The sequence below is a fragment of the Sturnus vulgaris genome, chromosome 2 (genome assembly GCF_052056855.1).
Source record: "Sturnus vulgaris isolate bStuVul1 chromosome 2, bStuVul1.hap1, whole genome shotgun sequence".
NCBI classification, from domain to species: Eukaryota; Metazoa; Chordata; class Aves; order Passeriformes; family Sturnidae; genus Sturnus; species Sturnus vulgaris.
In genome coordinates this window covers 44,018,893-44,038,160 of record NC_142244.1, presented here as the reverse complement: position 1 = coordinate 44,038,160, position 19,268 = coordinate 44,018,893, and the positions used below count along the sequence as shown (strand labels likewise).

Sequence of the window (19,268 nt, the reverse complement as noted above, 5' to 3'; positions counted from 1 at the left end):
TACTATTTCTGATAAGGTTGCATTTGTACATTATCCAGACTGCAGAAAAGCAGAGCGATTAAAAAATATATATTCTGAAATCCATTAAATTGTAGTCTTATAAATTTTGCTGGAAATGTATAAATTTCACGTAAGTCCTAAAAGCAGCTAATTAAGGCATTTTTTCATGGATGCATGTACACTAAAGTCTCCCTGGAGACCCTCTGTGTATGGATAATATTAGCAGTGAACATTTAATGCCAGGTTTTCTTATAGCCTAGCAAGCATAACTTGGTGGACAGCAGGTTGAACATGAGCCAGCAGTGGGCTTTTGCAGCAAATAAAGCCACTGGTATCCTGGGCTACATTAGGCAGAGCACTGGCAGCGGGTGGCCCAAAAACACCTCCCATAGGTAAACACGTGTTATAATGACAGGAATTCTCATCTTTTGTTTCCAGCCAGAATAAACTGGGATCCATCTGATCCTCAGATCATTTCTGAAGGGCTCTATGCAATTGCAGTGGTGTTAAGTTTCTCACGGATAGCCTACATCTTACCAGCTAATGAAAGCTTTGGGCCACTGCAGATATCACTGGGGAGAACCGTGAAAGACATCTTCAAGTTCATGGTGATATTTATCATGGTCTTTGTGGCTTTCATGATAGGCATGTTTAATCTCTATTCCTACTATCTGGGGGCAAAACAAAATGAAGCCTTCACTACGTAAGTACAACTGATTAAACTGTTACCTTTATTTTCTTAACAATAACTCAATAAAATACTAAACGTTCTTTGCAATGCTAGTATATTTTTGGGTGTGGGGAACTGAGAGCTCTTTATCAAAGCAAGAGAAAATAAGTCTTAAAACAGATGGAGAGAGATAGGAAAAAGTACCTCAGAGATTTGGACTTATGTTTATTTATAAACTGATTAGGAGGAAATACATGTATTTAAATTAACGAACATGAGAAAACATCACTATTCCCCACCATGGCTTTACCCAGGAATTGTGGAATAGTAAAAACTCAAAAGATTATGGTCCATAAGACTAATTTTTTTTTAAAATTGGTAATTTTCCATCAGATATCCTGTATTCGTCATAGTTTCAGAACATTTGTCATATTAATGGTGAAATAATGCCCAGGAAGTGAACTAATGGCGCAGGTTAATTATTTTTTAAATTTACTTTCATATTAACATCAACCTTGTAGCATACAGATTAAAGTAGTTAACAAGTGAATCGTTGTAATATTCTTCTGAGGATGGATATATGATTCCTAAACCCATCTGATATGAATCAGATGGTTTTATTGTCAGTTCTAAGTGTTAGGAATCTAGTGTTATGGAACAGCCTGTACCTATGAAATTAGACAGAATACTTCTATGCACTGAAGTGAAGATCAACATTATGATAATGGAAAAATATGTATACTGTATGAAAATGATAACTGTCAATTTCTACAATAAGAATATATATTTTTTTTTCTTCAATAACATATGCATGTGTCCAATTTCTCCTTTTAGTGTTGAAGAAAGTTTCAAAACATTGTTCTGGGCTATATTTGGACTCTCAGAAGTTAAGTCAGTTGTTATCAATTATAAACACAAATTTATTGAAAATATTGGTTATGTTCTTTATGGAGTCTATAATGTTACCATGGTCATCGTCTTGCTGAACATGCTTATCGCAATGATCAACAGTTCATTCCAGGAAATTGAGGTAAAAAGCCCATTTATGATGAACTATCACCCTATTTACTGTTACAACTAATTGTCTCAGGCTCCTGGAAAATTTTCTTGTTGGCATCTGATTTAAGACAAGTTCCACATAAGCTTTTGGAATATTTTAGAAGAAAATATTAATTCCACTGTTCGTTTTTATTGTAAAATACTTGTCAATTACTTGGCCACATATGCTTGCAATAGTAAGGACCAGACGAATAAGAAACCGCAGGTGAGCTGTGTTATGTTCCTGAAGAGTATGGGTTACATGGTGTCACTTTGTGAATCTTTTATTTGCCTCATTTGTAGTTATTTGAGAAGTGTCCTTGCTGCAAGGGTGTTCTCTTTCCTGTGCCTCCCCCTGGCAGGCAGGTCTCCAACATGCTGAGTTCTTTCATTGAAACAAGTGTTGCTCTAGACCTCTGCATGACCTTTTGCATTCCATGGAAAACAGAGGGCTAAATCATTTTCAGTGTTTAGGAAAAAAAGTGATCAGATCTTCAGGAGCTGGGCCATCCCAGACTTTCCTGGGGGATGCTCTTGCCAAAGCAGCAAACTCAGGTTTGGCTCCACTTTGGTCCCACAATCTGGGCTCTGACTGGGGCCGTAACATTGTCAAGAGTAAGAGCAACACATTGTCTAGGGACAGTCACATTCTTCTGGATCAGGAGGCCACAAGGCAAATCTATCAGGTTTGGAGAATTAAAAATACAATGACTTGACAAAACAGCTTCTTAAAACAAGTAAAGCAGTATTGAGTCATGAACTCAAACTGATGTCAGTCCTTTCTGCAGAAAACTCTCAAACTTTACAGGGAGAAATAAAGTGAGTGTTTTGGTGATAATAAATTATAAGCATAAACCATGGTGATGATAATATATCTGATTTAATCATATATTCCTGCAAATGGAAGGAATTAGGTAAGAATCTCTTAAACTTTTTCAGCTTCATGTTTAAAGTAATAGGGTCTATAGACTAGTAATAGAGTCTGTCATTGTGATCCTGCATTGCAGACTATTAGCACTCACTCTGGATTAACCTGTGTTTAAATTAAATCCATTCTATTCTTCTGCAATTGCATTATTTAAAATGGATTAATAAGAACAATTACATCTATTGGAATTTTGCTGCTCATAGATCTTGATCTCTTTGAGATTTACTTCATTCAATTACACTTAAAACATACATAAAGTTTAGCTAGTGCATCTTCAATAGTCAAAGTGGTATTAACAGTATCTTTACTGCTCTGTTTCTGTTTTACAGGATGATGCTGATGTAGAATGGAAATTTGCAAGGGCTAAACTTTGGTTTTCTTACTTTGAAGAAGGGAGAACTCTTCCAGTACCCTTCAACTTAGTTCCAAGCCCAAAATCTTTGCTGTATCTCCTAATCAGAATCAAAAAATGTATTTCTAAACCATTTTTGTGCCAAAAGAAAAGCTTTCAGGAAGATGCAGAGATGAACAAGGTAATTTTATCTTGTATATGCTGACTGCTAATTTTAGAATATAAAGCCAATTTTAACTTCATTATTATTGCCCTGCTTTACTCATGAATTTCTCAACATACTTAATTCATACTGAAGTCAATCACTAATGTGGGAGAACTGAATAGAATAGAATAGAATAGAATAGAATAGAATAGAATAGAATAGAATACAATACAATACAATACAATAGTTAAAATCCCTGCTAAAGTTCAGGTCCAGTGACGTCTCCTGCTTTCCCCTTATCTACAAGTCATTTTATCTCAGAATGCCATCTAGATGGTCAGGCAGATTTTGCTTTTCATGAATACACACCTGCTTTTTCCAGTCACCATCTGTTCTTGCATATGCTCCAAGAATTTTCATTCCATTATTTTGCCACTTACTGAAGGGAGATTGAGTGACCCAGGGTTGCTCGAAACATGATTTTGACCTTTTTTGAAGATGGATCTGACATTTGCCTTTCTCCTGATTTTGGAGACCTCTCCCAATACCCGTGGTCTTTCAGAGATGACAGCATATTTGCAAGGGTGCACCTGCTCTCTCAGATGTTGCTACCTGTGGATGTAGCACTCTGGACTTGCCTGCATCAAGTTCTTCCTGTCTCCTCGAATTCCTTCACTAAGCACAGAGGCCTGAGAGCCTGTTGCTGAAGCCTGAGCAAAAAAGACATCAAGTCCCTCATTCTTACCTTTATCCAACTCCCACCTTAATCCCTTTCTCCTATTTCCAAGCAATAGGCCTGCATTTTCCTTTTTCTGCCATACATTGCTGTTGTAGCAATAGTTCTTACCGCCCTTGCAAATGTCAGCTTAAGGCAAAATGTCTTTCCTAATGCCACCCTCACATGCTTGGGCAGTTTCTAAAGATCCCCTTGGTAGCCTGTCTCTGCTTCCACTGAAAATGCCCCTTGCTTTTATTGTAAAATATTTTGTTGCCTGTTTTACTTACATAGCTTCAGTAAAAAGCACTTGAGTTGATACATTGCACTTGCTTAAAGCATTTGTAGTCAATGTATTTTTCCTGCACTGTCTTGGTATAAACCAAATCAATTGCTTTAGAAGAACATGGGATCTTAGGTGGTATTGGAAATGTAAAGACTGGCACTATTCTAGCTGGGGAAGTTGTGCAAGGCAGCTGATCACACGTAGGGAGTAGAAAGGTGAGCGTGTGCTAACATACCAAAAAAAGTAAGTTAGAACTTGTCATGGTGGCAAAATAAAATTTTCTTCAATGGAAATTTAAGTGTGGAAGGATCTTTGTTAAAATGGGCTGTGGTCTTAGCAGAGGCCTGTTCAAGGTTAGTAGTTCTTAAGTCTGTAGTCAGGAGCCATTAGTCATTAGACTGGGGACCAGTAAAGAATTTACGTGCACCTGTCAGTTCTCTGTCACCATGTGAGCAGCACATTTTTCACATTTATTGTAAAAGAGAAAAAATGCCCACAATCCTAGAACGAAAAAATATGGAGTTTTAGGGAAAAATCCGGTGCCTCTAGGTAAGTTTAGACAGTTTATGAAAAAAAATACAGGTATTACAAGCACTGTCAACAAAGTCAAAATTGTTATTAGTATCAGATATCCATCTCTATTACCAGTAATTTTTCTAGTGTTTTACAGATCTCATTTCATTTTATTTAGGAAATTTAATCCTAATGTATTTAAGACCTGACAGAAATGACACTGCATTTGCTCAGGGTTTTAATGAATCTGACATTTGCAAAATTTTTCATCAAGCAGCCTGATGCAACCTGATTTTAAAATCTTTGTGAGTGATAAAGTCACCAGTAAAATATTGCACGTTTGAGGAGATGCATATAAACTTAAAATTGAGTGGTGATGGAAAATAGCAAATGGTTCTGACTTACTCTGTGAATTTGAAAAGCACATAAGTAGGTTACAAGCTTGTTTTAATGACTTTTTAGCATGAAATTTATGTTCCCATAAAACAGTTACTCTTGTAAATCCCATTTATACACCCTAAGGAAAGAAGATGTATTTTTATCATTCCATTCAAACCTAGCAATTCATGTTTTCTAGCATCTTTCTAGAAGGGTGCAAAGTGTAATAATTACCAACTGGTAATTATAAAACAGTCACAGGTTTGTCAGCTTTTACAGCAGTCCCTCTGAAAGAGAGCTGTAGGGATGCAAACATTGTTTATCAGATTTTTTCCTAACTCTGAATTAATTTTAAGTCTTCAAATATTAATGCTTTACACTCAGTGCAGATTTTAGTATAACTAATCCTAAATGAAATATGCTTACTCCCCAGCCAAAGCAGCTATAAAACTGCATATCAAATTAGAAAAAAAAAAAAAAAGCTTTTATGTTGAAAAACGTAAAACGTCTGAGTTGTATTTATTAATTTCTCAGGTTTTGCAGCAGATACTGGCAGATGATTACATTTTTACTTACCTTTTGGGCTACCACATGCCGTGGAGCTGACTTTATCAGAATCTGAGATGTTGCTATGCTGTGCACTTCCAAGAAGTAGCTAAAGTGGTTTTGTTTTACCTTTCGATCCACTGTTGATTATTCATTATTGTTGAGGCTGTCATGACATCTTCTCAAGGGCACTCTCAGGCTTTTTGGATTTTGACTTTTGATTCATTTAGTGCTGAGTGAGTTGATGTTGCTGTGACTGCTGAGCAAGGAGCTACCTGTGCAGGGAGCTACTATAAACAAAATGAGCTGTGGGAAGATCAGGAACGATTTGGCAAGACCAGGCCCAAGACTTGATGGCTGTCTTCGTGCTAATAAAATGTGGGTAGCTTATCTGGTAATGAAGCCAATTTAGGAATGGCTTGTCCCTATTCAGGTACTTTTCCCCATAAAATAGGAAACCTCTTGTCCCCAAAGCATTCCAGTTGCCAGACTGTGCCTAGGAAGATAGAAAGTTGTTCTGGTGCAAATTCTACCTGGGAGGACAGTAAAGGTTTACTGATGGAAGACATTGCATTGCAGTGCCCAAAAATCTTAACACACACTTGTGTTTACTGATTCAGACCCAGCCTGTGGGTTGTTCTGCTGCAGAGCCTGCATCTTCTCAGTGCAAAAGCAGCAGCAGCTTCAGAGTGAGTGTGAAGACAAGCATTATAGCGAGAAGGAAGGAAATTCTACTCCTAAATCCAGCTCTGCCCTGATTATTGCTAGTAGAAAACGAAGCCAGATGCTGTCAGTGCTAAACAGCAAGTAATTTGCATAGCTGTGTTCAAAGTGTAGTATACCAGAAATTAATTTCCTGAGACATATCTAAATACAATACTAAAGACTATGAAGGTGCTTTCTTTCAGGCTGTTGATTAAAATCCGTAGATTTCTTGTTTCAGGCTAGAATTGGCATTTTAAACATCAAAGGAGTAAAAAACTCAAACCAATAAAAGGGTGAAAGAAATGAAGAAAAAGAAGAGTTTTAAAAATACCCCTACTTGAACTTCTATTCTACATTTAAAAATTGCCTTGGGATTGAGAAAGTTTATTGCTCAAGTATCCCAGAACTTGTTCATCTTCCTAAGCTAAAAATCAGCAGTGAGAGATGATATATTTAAATTTTGTTCTTTAAACATGGCCCTTCAGAAAAGAAGTAAGGAACAACTATTTATTGCCTTTAAGCTCTCACTCAAACAAGCAAAATATGTTAACTTTAACTTTCCTAGTGTAAAACAGTGTTTGTGAAATTTTCAAAAGTGACATCTGGTTAAAGGAGCCCAAACTGAGCCACTTTCTGGGAACCCTCCCTTCTGATTCAAGAAAGTACAATTTTTTGGAATTTCAAGTTGACAGCAGCTTCTGATTTAAGACATGAATAAAGTGCTAAACAAAACCGCTACAATAATTTCATTACTATTCTGATTGCATTGAATTTTAAGTAGTACAAGAGAATAATGAAATGAGAGGCAAGTTTAAAGATGAAGGTGTTTTCAAAGAGCAATGATCCACATATCCTGAATTTCATATTTCACAGAACACTCTAGGAGAAGAGTTATTTTTGGGGGGGATTTATATCATTGTTTTATTTAATTTACATAATTTTCCCTCTGGTTACTCACGTTCAATAAATGTTAACTTAAAAACATTAATTCTAGGTCAGTCATCAATGTGACAGGCTGAGTGTACTCTAGGAGTAATTTTGGAGAAAGAAAAAAACCCATAGGAAGGAAGCTTAAAGAGAAAGCTTAAAGGAAGTTTAAAGAGAGCTTAAAGAGTTTTAAAACGTTAGTAGATGTTATAATGAAATCTTGGCAGTCTCTGCCACCAAGTGGTCATTCGGCAATTTACAATGGATCTGTATCCTGTTACTGGTGTGCATAAGAAGATCTGATTTGCTTCTGATTTACCTACCAACTCTCAAGGTGCACTCTGTAGCTAATTAAAAGTTACATTATTATCTTTAAAAATGTGCTGGAGGGTGAAGGTTAAGATAAAGGTGTTACAGTGAGCCTGGTTTTACAATTTTGCAGAGTCAAAACTCATCTCACCACATATTACCAATTTTGCTATTTCAAGTGAAAATCAAATTGTAATTAAGCAATGGATTAACTTTTGAGCTGAACCAATGTAAGATAAGTTTGAAACTGGTAACCAGAGTGACACAGTGCTTTTAAAATATGTAAAAAATACATAGTAAATATCCAAGGCAACTTCCCTTTGCTGCTGCAAACTATGTTATATTAACTATATATTATATATAATAATATATAATATTATTAATATATATAATAATATTAATATATTAATATATTATATATCATTATATATATATAATATATATATATATCATTATTTATATATATATATTAACTATTATTTCCAGAAGTGTTGCATGAGATATGCAGGAGCTGAAATAGCAGGAAGATTGTTTTCCTCTTTTAACCCAGTGTTATAGATGAGGCCCGAGAGAGTATAGTAAATTCAAAAATCCTGAAAAGCATTGTGTTTACATAGTGATTGTGTAAACTCAATAGCCATTCTTTTTTATTATAAATCAGATACCTAGTTTAGGTTAAAACATTTTGGTAAGATTATGTTTTCTAATATATATTCAAAGTATCTGAAGTAGCTTTATTCCAACATGAAAAAATAATAACTTGCATTTATTTATACATACATCCACATGTAGATTAATATATAAGATAAATATTGTTTTATATATTTTACACTATTTATCTTTTATCATTACTTTTTCTTAGTCAAATAAAAACATAGTCTGGATAGATAAATAATATTCTTTTTAAAGTATGGGCAAATAGATTTTTCAATCTTTCTAAAGAACAAAAAATTCCTAAGTTCAGTGTACACTTTGTATTAATGGCTAATGAATATATTTTATCTTTAATCAATTTTTGTATCAAAATACAAGCATGATCTAATAGAAGGTGTCCATGCCAATGGCAGGGGCATTGGACTACCTGTTTTTAGGTGTCTGTTCCAACACAAGCATTCTGTGATTCTGTGCAATGCTAAAAAGAATCTAATAGTATTTAAACTATTCCCAGTGTACAGCTGCCTAAGCATAGAATCCTGCCCTATTTTTGTCTCAAACAAATTATATCCCAGCATATCCCACAGAGTATTTAAGAGGCTTCAAAGTACTCCAGTTGCTTATCAGTAGATGCTCAATATATTAGGACACAAACCAGAGGTTCAATGGAAATACAAAACGATCCCACAGGATTTGAGACATTGCACGGATAGTCTCGTCCTTTGAAACAGTAAAAATTTTGTTAGACCATGTATAATTCCAGGGAACTGGATTTTTATTGACAGTTCCACTTATTCCTCATCCAGATCCATCATGATTTATATTTCTTGCACTGCTACTTGTTGAACTGTCCCTGCTCTTTATCTAAAGTAATTCCATTTGTTTTTACAGTTTCTGTTCACTCTTACTGCAGCCCTGTCCTTCAACTTGAGTCTCAGTTCACCATTTTGTGATGCCTTAGGTTTTCTGTCATAGGATATATATACCTGAGATATACATACGGATCTTCTATTTATTTTGTACTATAAATAATGTTTCTATTTCAGCTTGGTCAAAGGAAGCAATCAAGTATAAGAAGCTCAGATGAAATCCACTTGAACAGTTTAAACAATCCTCCAAGACAATACCAGGTAAAAAACAGTTTATTTTAAAATTAAATCAAGTAGTAGAACTGGCAGACTGATGGCATGAGGACAGTTTTGAATTTATGCTATACATTATGAATCAAGAATAAATCTACAGACCTTGTATATATCAGAAATAAATGAAATGGTTTAGGTATTTGCAGTACAATTTGAGGGTATATTTCTCTCCTATTTGTTTCTTAAATGGTACCTTTTTAGTACAATATATTAATGTACTTTAGAAAAATGTTTCCAATTTTAGAGTTGAGTCCTCAACTGCTCAATGTGAATTGAGAAAACCAAAAATAATCCCAAAATCTTCCCATTCCATTTGCTAAAGCAGATCAGTTTATTGTGGCACACCTCTACATACAAATGCCTCAAGCACTGCATGTATCTGTCAGCCTTCACCCTATCAATGCAGTCTGTATTTCCTTTGCCTCTTAAACAACTGCAGTGAGCCTTTGTGCAGTTAAGTATAAAGAGACCCAGTACAGTCCACATAAATCTCAGCTATTCTGGTCCAGAGACTGCTTTTTTCTTCTTGTAATACTACAAAGTGGGTGGAGAGGAAGAAGCAAGAGCTGCCTGGGCAATATAAAAAGACAATCTGAATGAAAAGGGGCACAGAAAACGAGTATACTTTATTGACCACAAGACAGAAAAAGAGATTTTCCCTTGGGCCGGCTGGCTCCGCTCCACTTTTATGTTACACAGTGTCTACACGAGTCTGTTCCAAAAACTCCCTAACCTTTTCACAGCCAATTTCATTATGATGCAGGGATAAATACTAAGATTAAAAATCTACCCCATAAACATATAGCATGGCTTTGTATTTGAAACATTATTGGATTATCATAATAAACAGTACAGCTGCTGACCTTGCAAGCATGACTGTAGGATGGTCTGGGACCACTAATTTGGGGTGACTCACCTCAAAACCAGCTCTGGTCAGCTCTATTATTGTGGAGACAAAAGCAGACATATAAATCTATGAATGTTTTATATCTTGAAATGGAAAAGAAAAAGTATTGTGTTGTCATGAACTACACCCTGCAGAAATATTAAACCCAAAGGCAGAAATATATATCCTAAAACAAGCTTGGACACCTTGTTCTGTTTTAAGTAATTTGAACTAATGGGAGAATCAGAGCCAGAATTCATTTTTTCCTGGAAAGGCAAAATTCACAATAAATTTGCTGGTCTAGGTTCCCCTTATTACTAGCAGAGAGGTTGGTCATTCTCGTGGCATGAGCTATTTGATCAGTTTTAGTTGTCTCAGATGAACTGTGTTCTCAGGTTTGCTCATTTTATCCATAGGAGGAAATAAAGGTGACGGATATGTATATTTACATTAGAAAGTATCTTTGTTTGATTACATGAGCCCCAGCTGAGATACTTAAATGACTTAGAATTTTGGATCCCATTTTCTCTAAGCAAGCCCTACCCTGGGAAAACATAACTCAGCAAATATATCAAAATAGGTTCAAATAAACTGACAACAAAAGGGTTTAGGAATTAGCACTGCTAAGCAGGGTCATGATCATCTTTGGATAGCAATAAAGGCCTGATGGCTTCATTTACTTGGAGATCAAAGGTGCAACTGTATTAATAGTTCTTACAGGCTCCAGTAGTAGGCTAAGGCTTATCAATTATAAAATTAATAAGATTGCCTTTAGTTCTCTAGCTTTCAAGTATAAATATATATATATATATATATATATATGTATGCAGAATCATAAAGGTTAAATATCACCTGTAGATGAAAGCAGAGATTTTGACATTCAATTTCTTTAGCCTGTCAAGTCCTACACTGAAGTATCTGAATGCAATAGAAGTGTCATAATTTAACCCCATCTGTCAACTAAGTACCATACAGTTGCTTACTCACCATCCTCACACTGCCCCTTCTAACTGCATGGGATGAGGAGGAGAATTGTAAAAGGTAAAAACTTGTGAGTTGAGATAATAACACTTCGCTAATTTAAATAAATTTTTTAAAAAAATAGTAGTAGTGGTAGTAGCAGTAGTAGTAATGAAAAGGAGAGATAGAGGAGCAATGATCACCCCTCAAGGCCAAGCCTTCCCCAGTTTTTATCCTGAGCATGATGCTCTATGGTATGAAATATTCCTCTGGCCAGCTGTCCCAACCATTCTCCCTCTGAGCTTCCTGTGCACCTTCTCAGCATCAGGGCATGAGGCCTTGGAAAGTCCTCACCTTTGGGTAACCACTGCTCAGCAACAATTTAAACACCTATGTGTTATCAACACTATTCTCATACTAAATCCAAAATTTGCACTATACCAGCTACTTAGAGGAAAATGAGCTCTCTTCCAGCTGAAACCAGGACAAGAGCTCTTACTTTGAAATGTCATAACAATACTAGTCCAACTAAGAAAACTCTTTTTTTCCTTTCTTTCTTCTCTGCAGAAAATAATGAAACGTCTTATTAAAAGATATGTGTTGAAAGCTCAGATAGATAAGGAAAGTGATGAAGTCAATGAAGGTGAGTATGTTGATGGATTGTATATTTCCTCAGAGAATCAAAACAAACTGGTTACATATTTACAAAATACTTAATTCACTTGACAAGTTTACAAGTGCAAGAGGTAAAATTAGCATGCAATAGAAGAGAAGATGGGATTTCTGTCTCTTCCCTCCCATCAGAAATTATCACTGATCCAACGAGCTTTAAAACATGTTGCTACATCTAGTAATAGAATCATAGAATAGTTTGGTTTGGAATGGTCCTTAAAGATCATCTATTTTTTTAAGGATCTGGTGGGCTGGGCATTGCTGGATTAATAACTAGATTCAGTGATCTTAGAGGTCTTTTCCAACCTAAATGATCCAGTGACTATGATTCTGTGATCTCTCTTGCTGCAGAACAGCATCTTTCATTAAAAAGATTATGTGAATTTTAGGAACTTGTGGTCTCTCACACTTTTGCATTCAGATTTATATGATTCCTGAACTGTGTCTTCATATTCCTGTCCCCAAGGCACCATTCCACTGAGGTTAGCTCAGCTGGTCAGAGCATGGTGCTAATAACATCAAGATTTTGGGTTTAATCCCTGTGTGGGCCATTCACTTAAAAGCCGGACTCAATGATCATTGTGAGTCCCTTCCAACTCAGACTATCCTATGATTCACCAACAAGCAGCAGAATATCTACTTCTTCTATTTCAACAAAGAAATACAGAAAAAAAAAAAAACATGATACTTGTGAGATATTTGGATATGCTGATTTATTGGGGTTTTTTTCTTTTGTTTGTTAATATTGTGATCTTTTAAAATCTGTTACAGGTGAATTGAAGGAAATTAAACAGGACATCTCAAGTCTCCGGTATGAACTCCTTGAGGAAAAATCTCAGAATTCTGAAGATCTGGCAGAACTTATAAGGAAACTTGGGGAAAAATTGTCACTTGACTCTAAGGAAGAAGAAAGCAAGAGATAACCGAAATAAGATATGCATCAGAATGTTAACAATTCACTTAAAGCCATATTTCTGTTTTCCTCAAGTCTAGCTCACATTTCTTAAAAAGATTCAGAAATTAAATAATTTCAATTCTTTATTGAAAAAACACAGTGGCAAATCGTCTAGGTCTGCAGTAGGGAGGCCAGACTACTTCAGTAAAGACATTTATTCTTTACCTGCTGAAGAATTGTTGACCTGAGATAATTAAAGACATTTATTCTTTACCTGCTGAAGAATAGTTGGTCTGAGATAATTTAAATACTCAATTTACCTCTTTTAGAATTCCAGTGCAATCTTGATAAGTCCATTCAAGAAAGATTAAAAACATAGATCTAAATTTTTCCTATGTTAACTGTTTATTTTCTGCAAATTTCCTTTTGTAAGTATTCTTACATATATTTTAGTGAAGCAAAGGAGAAAAATCCAGGCTTTTATTATATATACATATATCCAAAGCTATTTAATTTTTCCAGCATTCCCAACTAGCAAAAAAATTTTAAAAAGCTAACTGCCTTTCTTAAAAATGTGTAGGATATTAAAATAAACTTAGGAAGGTTTCCATGTAGAGGTAGATATCAGGACACTCAGAGCACTGTGTTGGACTTTTCCCTACTGATCCCTGTCAGCACTGGACTATCCTGCAAGGTACCTAGGTTCCAATGGGAGTTAGTGCATAAAGATAGAAATGCTTTTCATCAAGTTTATTAAAAATCTGTTTCTGAGGTTGGGAGGCTGGAAGAAAACCTTTAACCCGAAATAATTAACCCTTGATATGACAATCTGTTTCAGAATTCCCAAGTTCTCCAGCTTTTATGTCTTGAACTGAACCTCCAAAACTGCAGGTTAGGGGTTTGAATGTAACATTTTTATTTGAAGTGGAAGATACTAAAATGCTAGGTGCAAATCTCTCTTTGAATTCTGGGAATGTCATACATGGGGGACCATGTTTCTCTATGTTAAACCTGTTTAAATGATTAAATTTTCTTCAGTCATATAGATAACAAACAAAACAATCTTGTTGCAAAAACATTAAATCTCATCTGTGGATTTGCATCCCTTGGCCTTTTTTCCACTGGTGAAAGCCCAGCTCTTGTGCTGCATTCTTTAGGACTCTTTTAATAAAGAATCTTCACTCCATGTGGTAAGGAAAGCTCCAACAGTTTCACCCTGCCCACTGCAGTAGTTAAAAGTCTCATTCTGTTAAACTGCAGATGAGATATCCCATGCTCTGTCTGGCTGTTTGTTGTGTAACAATGTCCATGCAGGATGATCAGCTGGTTTTTGTCTTTCCAGACAGAAACAGCATAAATTCCATGTAATTTTCCCCTTGGTTAATACAGTAGTTTGGGTTTCTCTCATTGGACAGCCACTAATTCTGGAAGTGTTATAAACATACATTACCTTGGGCATCTCTTCTTCTCTTTAAGATTTTTTTTTAAAATCGGTGAAAGGGCTGTGAAAAATTATAAGATGGCATCAAGGTGTAAAACACACCTGTAAAAGACTTTAGGAAACAAGACTTAAAAAGGCTTGTCATTAATTGCTTTAAAAATCAGCTTTGTGAAACTTATTTACTGTGGAATGTATTAGAATGTTTCTGCCTCTCCCTTTTAGGCTGGAGATTATTTTTAATGGGTCTGGATTAATTTCCAGCTGGGTTTATTGATAGTTCTTTTTTAAAAAGTTGTTGATGGAATCACTGTGTATTTTCAGGGAAAAAACAACATATATTAGAATAGGTTTTGAAATCACTTGGAGACAGGTGGAGGTAAGCGTTTGTCATGCTTTGGAGGAAATGCTTGGCACAGAAGTTTAGCCAGAAATGGAGCATGGGGAACAATGTGTGTCCTGTGGGCCTCAGGTGTAGTGAACTCAGGGTTTAGGAACTTCTAAGGGTTCTTCCTCTGAGGGGGAAGAAGGGAAGTGAGGATTCAAAGGTCGTAGAGCACAGGCAATTGGTGTGACCTCAGGCTGGAAGGCAGTGTGACAGTCACTTCACTGCATTTTGGCTCCCAGATGGTTCCTGGCCATCTCCCTTGGCCACTGCTCTGCATTGGAGCTCCACCTGAGTGTTTTGGGCGTGGTTTTCTGAGACAGTGGGCAGCTCATTCAGCTCCCTGAATGGCTGTGTTAGAGGCCATGCTGCTGAAAGAACATCTTCCATCTGAGAGAAGCTCTTCAGAGAATCTGTTGGTCAGAATCTGAGGGAACAGGGACAGTCAATGCTCACTTTCAGTAATCAGAAGTCTTAATTTTTGGTCATTGTAATACACAATTTGGATCTGCTGTAGTGCTTGTTGATGGTAAACCCTCACTCTCCATAAACCCAGTGAAAGGAAATACATTTACACAGTTTGAGATCCAGGCACTTTTAAAGTGAAGGTTTTTATTACAGAGGTAAAATGTACACTGTGAATTTCTTTAAACCCAAAATTTGATGTACCTTAAAACTATAAGAACGTAATGTATATATTGTATTTCATGAAGAAAATGCATACGGATTTTTTTAATCATTGAAGATATTTTATATGTAGTTATTACTCATATAAACATGGAACAATTTGTTAAATATATTTGAAGAGGTCTATTGCCAAATGTAGTGTGACAAGCAATGTAGTATTTAAAATGAGCACAATACCAAATATATTATCCTGATTAAAAAAATTAATTTACAGACTAAAAATGCCTTTGTGATCCATTGTATGAACATTTTGGTATTTCACTGAGAACCTTTGCTCCTGCTTGGAAGACTGATATGGTAATAAACTTCTATTTGCTAACAACACTAATATTAAAAAAAAATAATTTCAAAGAAGGAACAAGGGTCTTTTCATACTTACTTAGACTCAAGGCCAAGTATTTTGTCTCCTGTGACTGTGTCTGATGCTAGATGTTTCAGAACATCTGCAGTAACAGATAATTTTCACCTTACATAGTTCTTCTTTTGGTTTCTAATAAAACAATAATTTGATGAGGAAGTATTCACAGATTTTTTTTTTGTTAATTTTAGGACAACAAGATAGTCTTGCTACATACTTAATGGTTTCTTTAAACCTTATTAATTACTTGAGCTCAGCAATTCTGTTTCTGTATCAGCAGCTTCCACATCTAAACCAGACTTGCTGTGAAGTATTCCTTCTATATATTTTTTTTTCCTAAGTATTTCTTAAACTTGAATTATGAAATATGGTAAGTAGATTTTGTCATCCCTTAGAGAATGTCCTTTGTGTTCACTCAAATGTATTTCACTAAAAGTTATGGAAGGACTTTAGAACTTCTGATAAGACAATGAAGTAAGAAAATCCCCAAATCAATGTCCAAGGTTTCCTAAAACTATTCTAGATGAAACGGAATCACATCTAAATATTGAGAAAAAGCTTTATACATCATGGAAATTTTATTAAAGACCAATCATGCAATGCAAGCCCAAGGTACCCAAGATTTACGGTGAAAGATGCTGAGAAAAACCTACAGGATTTAAAATGAAAATTCTGACATTCTAGGTAAAAATCTGCTTCATTTCACCATATTTTAGAGCACTGACAGGCCAAGCCAATGAATGCTACTGGTTTTAGAAGTGGCATTTACAGATTCATCTGATTTTAGATGACAGCCATGAAGACTTATGCAGCTGAGCTTGTCCAGTCTTTCTTTGTATTCAGTGGATAGAAATGGTCGAAAGTATGATTTTGTGTCAACTTAAGGTAGACGAGTATCCCAGATGAGTCATACAGCAGAAGTGACCATTTATCTCCTGTTACTCTGGAGAAGCTGCTGTAGCTGTTAGCAACATTTCTTTTGAAGTGTGAGAAGTCCCAGCTTGTGAGAAATCAGCACTGCAGCTCCTGAACACGGCAAGGCCAATGAACCATCACAAATTATCATCTCCCTGGAAATGCTTGAATTGACGAGGAGAGTCACTGAGAGGGGCAGGATCTAACTTGCCTTCAGAAGAATCCAGCCCATCCCCCAGGGATGATGGATGAGGAGGCTTCTTCTTTACTCTGCACCAATATTTCAATTTTCCCTTCTTCATTAGTGTTACTGTGGGTAGGCATAAACAAAACCGCACCAAAATTAACCAAATCTATCACAAACGTGAGAAAAAATCTGTTACAGAGCATATAACAACTAAATTATTGTTGACAAACCAGGACCTTTATGATAAAGAGTTTATCCCATGTTTTAGTACATTGGGGTGAGCACATATTTTCAATGTTTTCAAAGCTTAAAACACATAGCTTGATCTTGGCAGTACTTCGGCTATAGCAGCTGTATCATGTAATTTTCTAAGAACATGTTCTCATGACTGCTGCGTCCCAAAATGCAGTTTAGTACAACAAAATCTTGCATTTGCTTCTTGAGAGTTTTCCCTCGGCTTGAAATTTGTATCTGAACATTATAATTAATACATCACAAACCATATAATCCTCAAATGTATTCCTTTGCAGAACAGAAGAAATTGTCCTCATAGTATAAATTGCTACTTTTTCATGTAAATATTTAACGCTTTTCAAAATTTGTTAGAAACTGCCTGGTGTAAATAATCTATCTAAGTAATTATGTTCCTGCTTAAATTTTAATTTGGCTTGTGGAAAATCGAATTCACAAAGTGAATTGTGCTTGGAAAACTACTTGTGCTTCAGAATCTCATATCAAAAGACAAGTTAATCGAGGCTGAGTTGTGTACCTTAAGCTCCATGCTCTTAGAAGGCCAGGGAATCCCATACACTGTTCTTCCCTGGTGTATGAGTTACAGCAAAATATTTCATTTGTTCTCTTATTTTAATTTTTGCAAAAAGCCAAGTTTCCTGTTCCTCTTTCTGTCCTTGTCACCATATGACAGTGCAGTAGGGATCAAAAAGTAAAAATGTTCAGTGCTTTCTCTACCCAAGAAATTGTATTTCAGTAGAATTTGGTTTTGTTTTAAGCTTTTGAATGTTCTGTGATTCACCTCCTTGATATTTGCACTTTGCCCCTTGAATGGAACTCCAATCAAAGTAAGTGAAGAAGATCAGTTCATATTGTATGCAAAGCAAAATGCAGTAGATAAATCATTATCAATGTTAATAGCAATATTTTTATGCCCTTTTATATATGAACACTTTTATACCATTTTAATATTTAATTGTGCTTTATAAACAAGTATATTCTAGTAGATTTTCAGGGCAGTATGTCAGGGTAAAGGGCATAAATAAAGTGACAACCAGTCCGAAAACTTTTTGTTTGTAGGCAAAACCTACTCACTCTCAAATACAAATAAATGTATTTTCCTATGACCCTTGTTAAACCAGCTCAAGTCTGTTCTTCAGCTTCTTCATTTATGCCAGGAGAAAATTGATGTCAACATGCTCAAATAAGTAGTATGAGGAATTAAAGAGAAAACTTCAGTTCTCTCTCAAAAGGAGTATTTTCTTATTCTCAGAGATTTTGTGTACTTTACCAGAACTCCAATGATGGAATCAACTTCAATAGAGAAAACCTATGGGATTTCATGAGTTAATGTCTTCACTCAAAGGCACTGCTATGGGTTTGTTCTTTAGAACAGTAGTTCTAAGAGTTCCAATTGAGACACTCACTGACTCGGTCCTGTCTGTAGCCCAATTTATTCAGACCCCCTGTCTCCTAATGGTAAACTGAGGCTCTGCAGCTGGGTCACCACTTCCTCACTTTTGAATGAAGAAATATCAGTCACTGATATTTTTAAATACATACAGCATGGGCAAGTCTTTCTGGTGAACAGAAGATAAGATACAATATCAGGTTGCTATCAAATCATGTTGGCAGTAAAAGAATCAAGAATACTTTAAGTGGTTGTGCTATAGCATATATGGCCTCTCCTGACATGGTGATTCTGTTTCTCAAAAGAAAATGTTTCTTCTAGAAATGACCTCATGCTTGAATCTGTCAGCATCATTTTAGAATTCTGTGAGTTACTTCCCTCTTAAGTGGACATCACACTTTATTTGAGGAAGCTAAACTGCCTGGTACAGCAATATCAGTGGCTGCAATCCTTCAGCTGAGGCTTCTCTCTTGCCCTGCAGGCCACTGACCTAGTACCATCAAAAGTGTTAAAAAACAACCCTGGCTGTACCAATAAATATTTCTCAATATCAGTCTGGAAAGAAATAAAGATAAAATCATTCCCAAAGTGCCTATGGCTCTTCTAATGTTGCAAGTTAGCCTGTATTCACTGATGAATGTTCCATGTGTGTCCGCAAATTTTGTCCCTTCTGATTAAATATCCACAGAACACGTTACAGTAAGCTATCCAGGCTCCCCTCCTAGTCTCTGAAAACTCTGAATGTTGTTTCAGAGGTACATATTTGCTTTAAATGGAGGCACAACCTTGGCCCAAGCTATTGTAGTTCAAGATCTTGAGAAAGTTTACATCCCCTATTTAAAAGTCAGCAATGAGGTCTCCATGGAGTATTGAGCTAACAAGGATTGCTGGCAACTGCACATAAAAATATTCCAAGTTGTCAGCTCTGCAGATGT

The 19,268-nt window shown here is 35.8% G+C and overlaps 1 protein-coding gene and 1 long non-coding RNA gene across 2 annotated transcripts in view; one reads left to right on the top strand and one right to left on the bottom strand.

The window, feature by feature from the left end:
• Positions 1 to 15,453, top strand: part of TRPC6 (transient receptor potential cation channel subfamily C member 6) — a 79,384-nt gene extending 63,931 nt beyond the window's left edge. The window contains exons 7-12 of the mRNA XM_014886600.2: positions 439 to 703; positions 1,505 to 1,700; positions 2,966 to 3,169; positions 9,213 to 9,296; positions 11,722 to 11,797; positions 12,598 to 15,453. Of these exons, the coding sequence (XP_014742086.1) occupies positions 439 to 703; positions 1,505 to 1,700; positions 2,966 to 3,169; positions 9,213 to 9,296; positions 11,722 to 11,797; positions 12,598 to 12,749 (977 nt within the window). The 3' untranslated portion in view covers positions 12,750 to 15,453. The remainder of the gene's footprint in view (positions 1 to 438; positions 704 to 1,504; positions 1,701 to 2,965; positions 3,170 to 9,212; positions 9,297 to 11,721; positions 11,798 to 12,597) is intronic.
• Positions 15,395 to 19,268, bottom strand: part of LOC148224750 (uncharacterized) — a 38,366-nt gene continuing 34,492 nt past the window's right edge. Inside the window, exon 4 of the long non-coding RNA XR_015801328.1 lies at positions 15,395 to 16,814. This is a non-coding gene — a long non-coding RNA (uncharacterized LOC148224750). The remainder of the gene's footprint in view (positions 16,815 to 19,268) is intronic.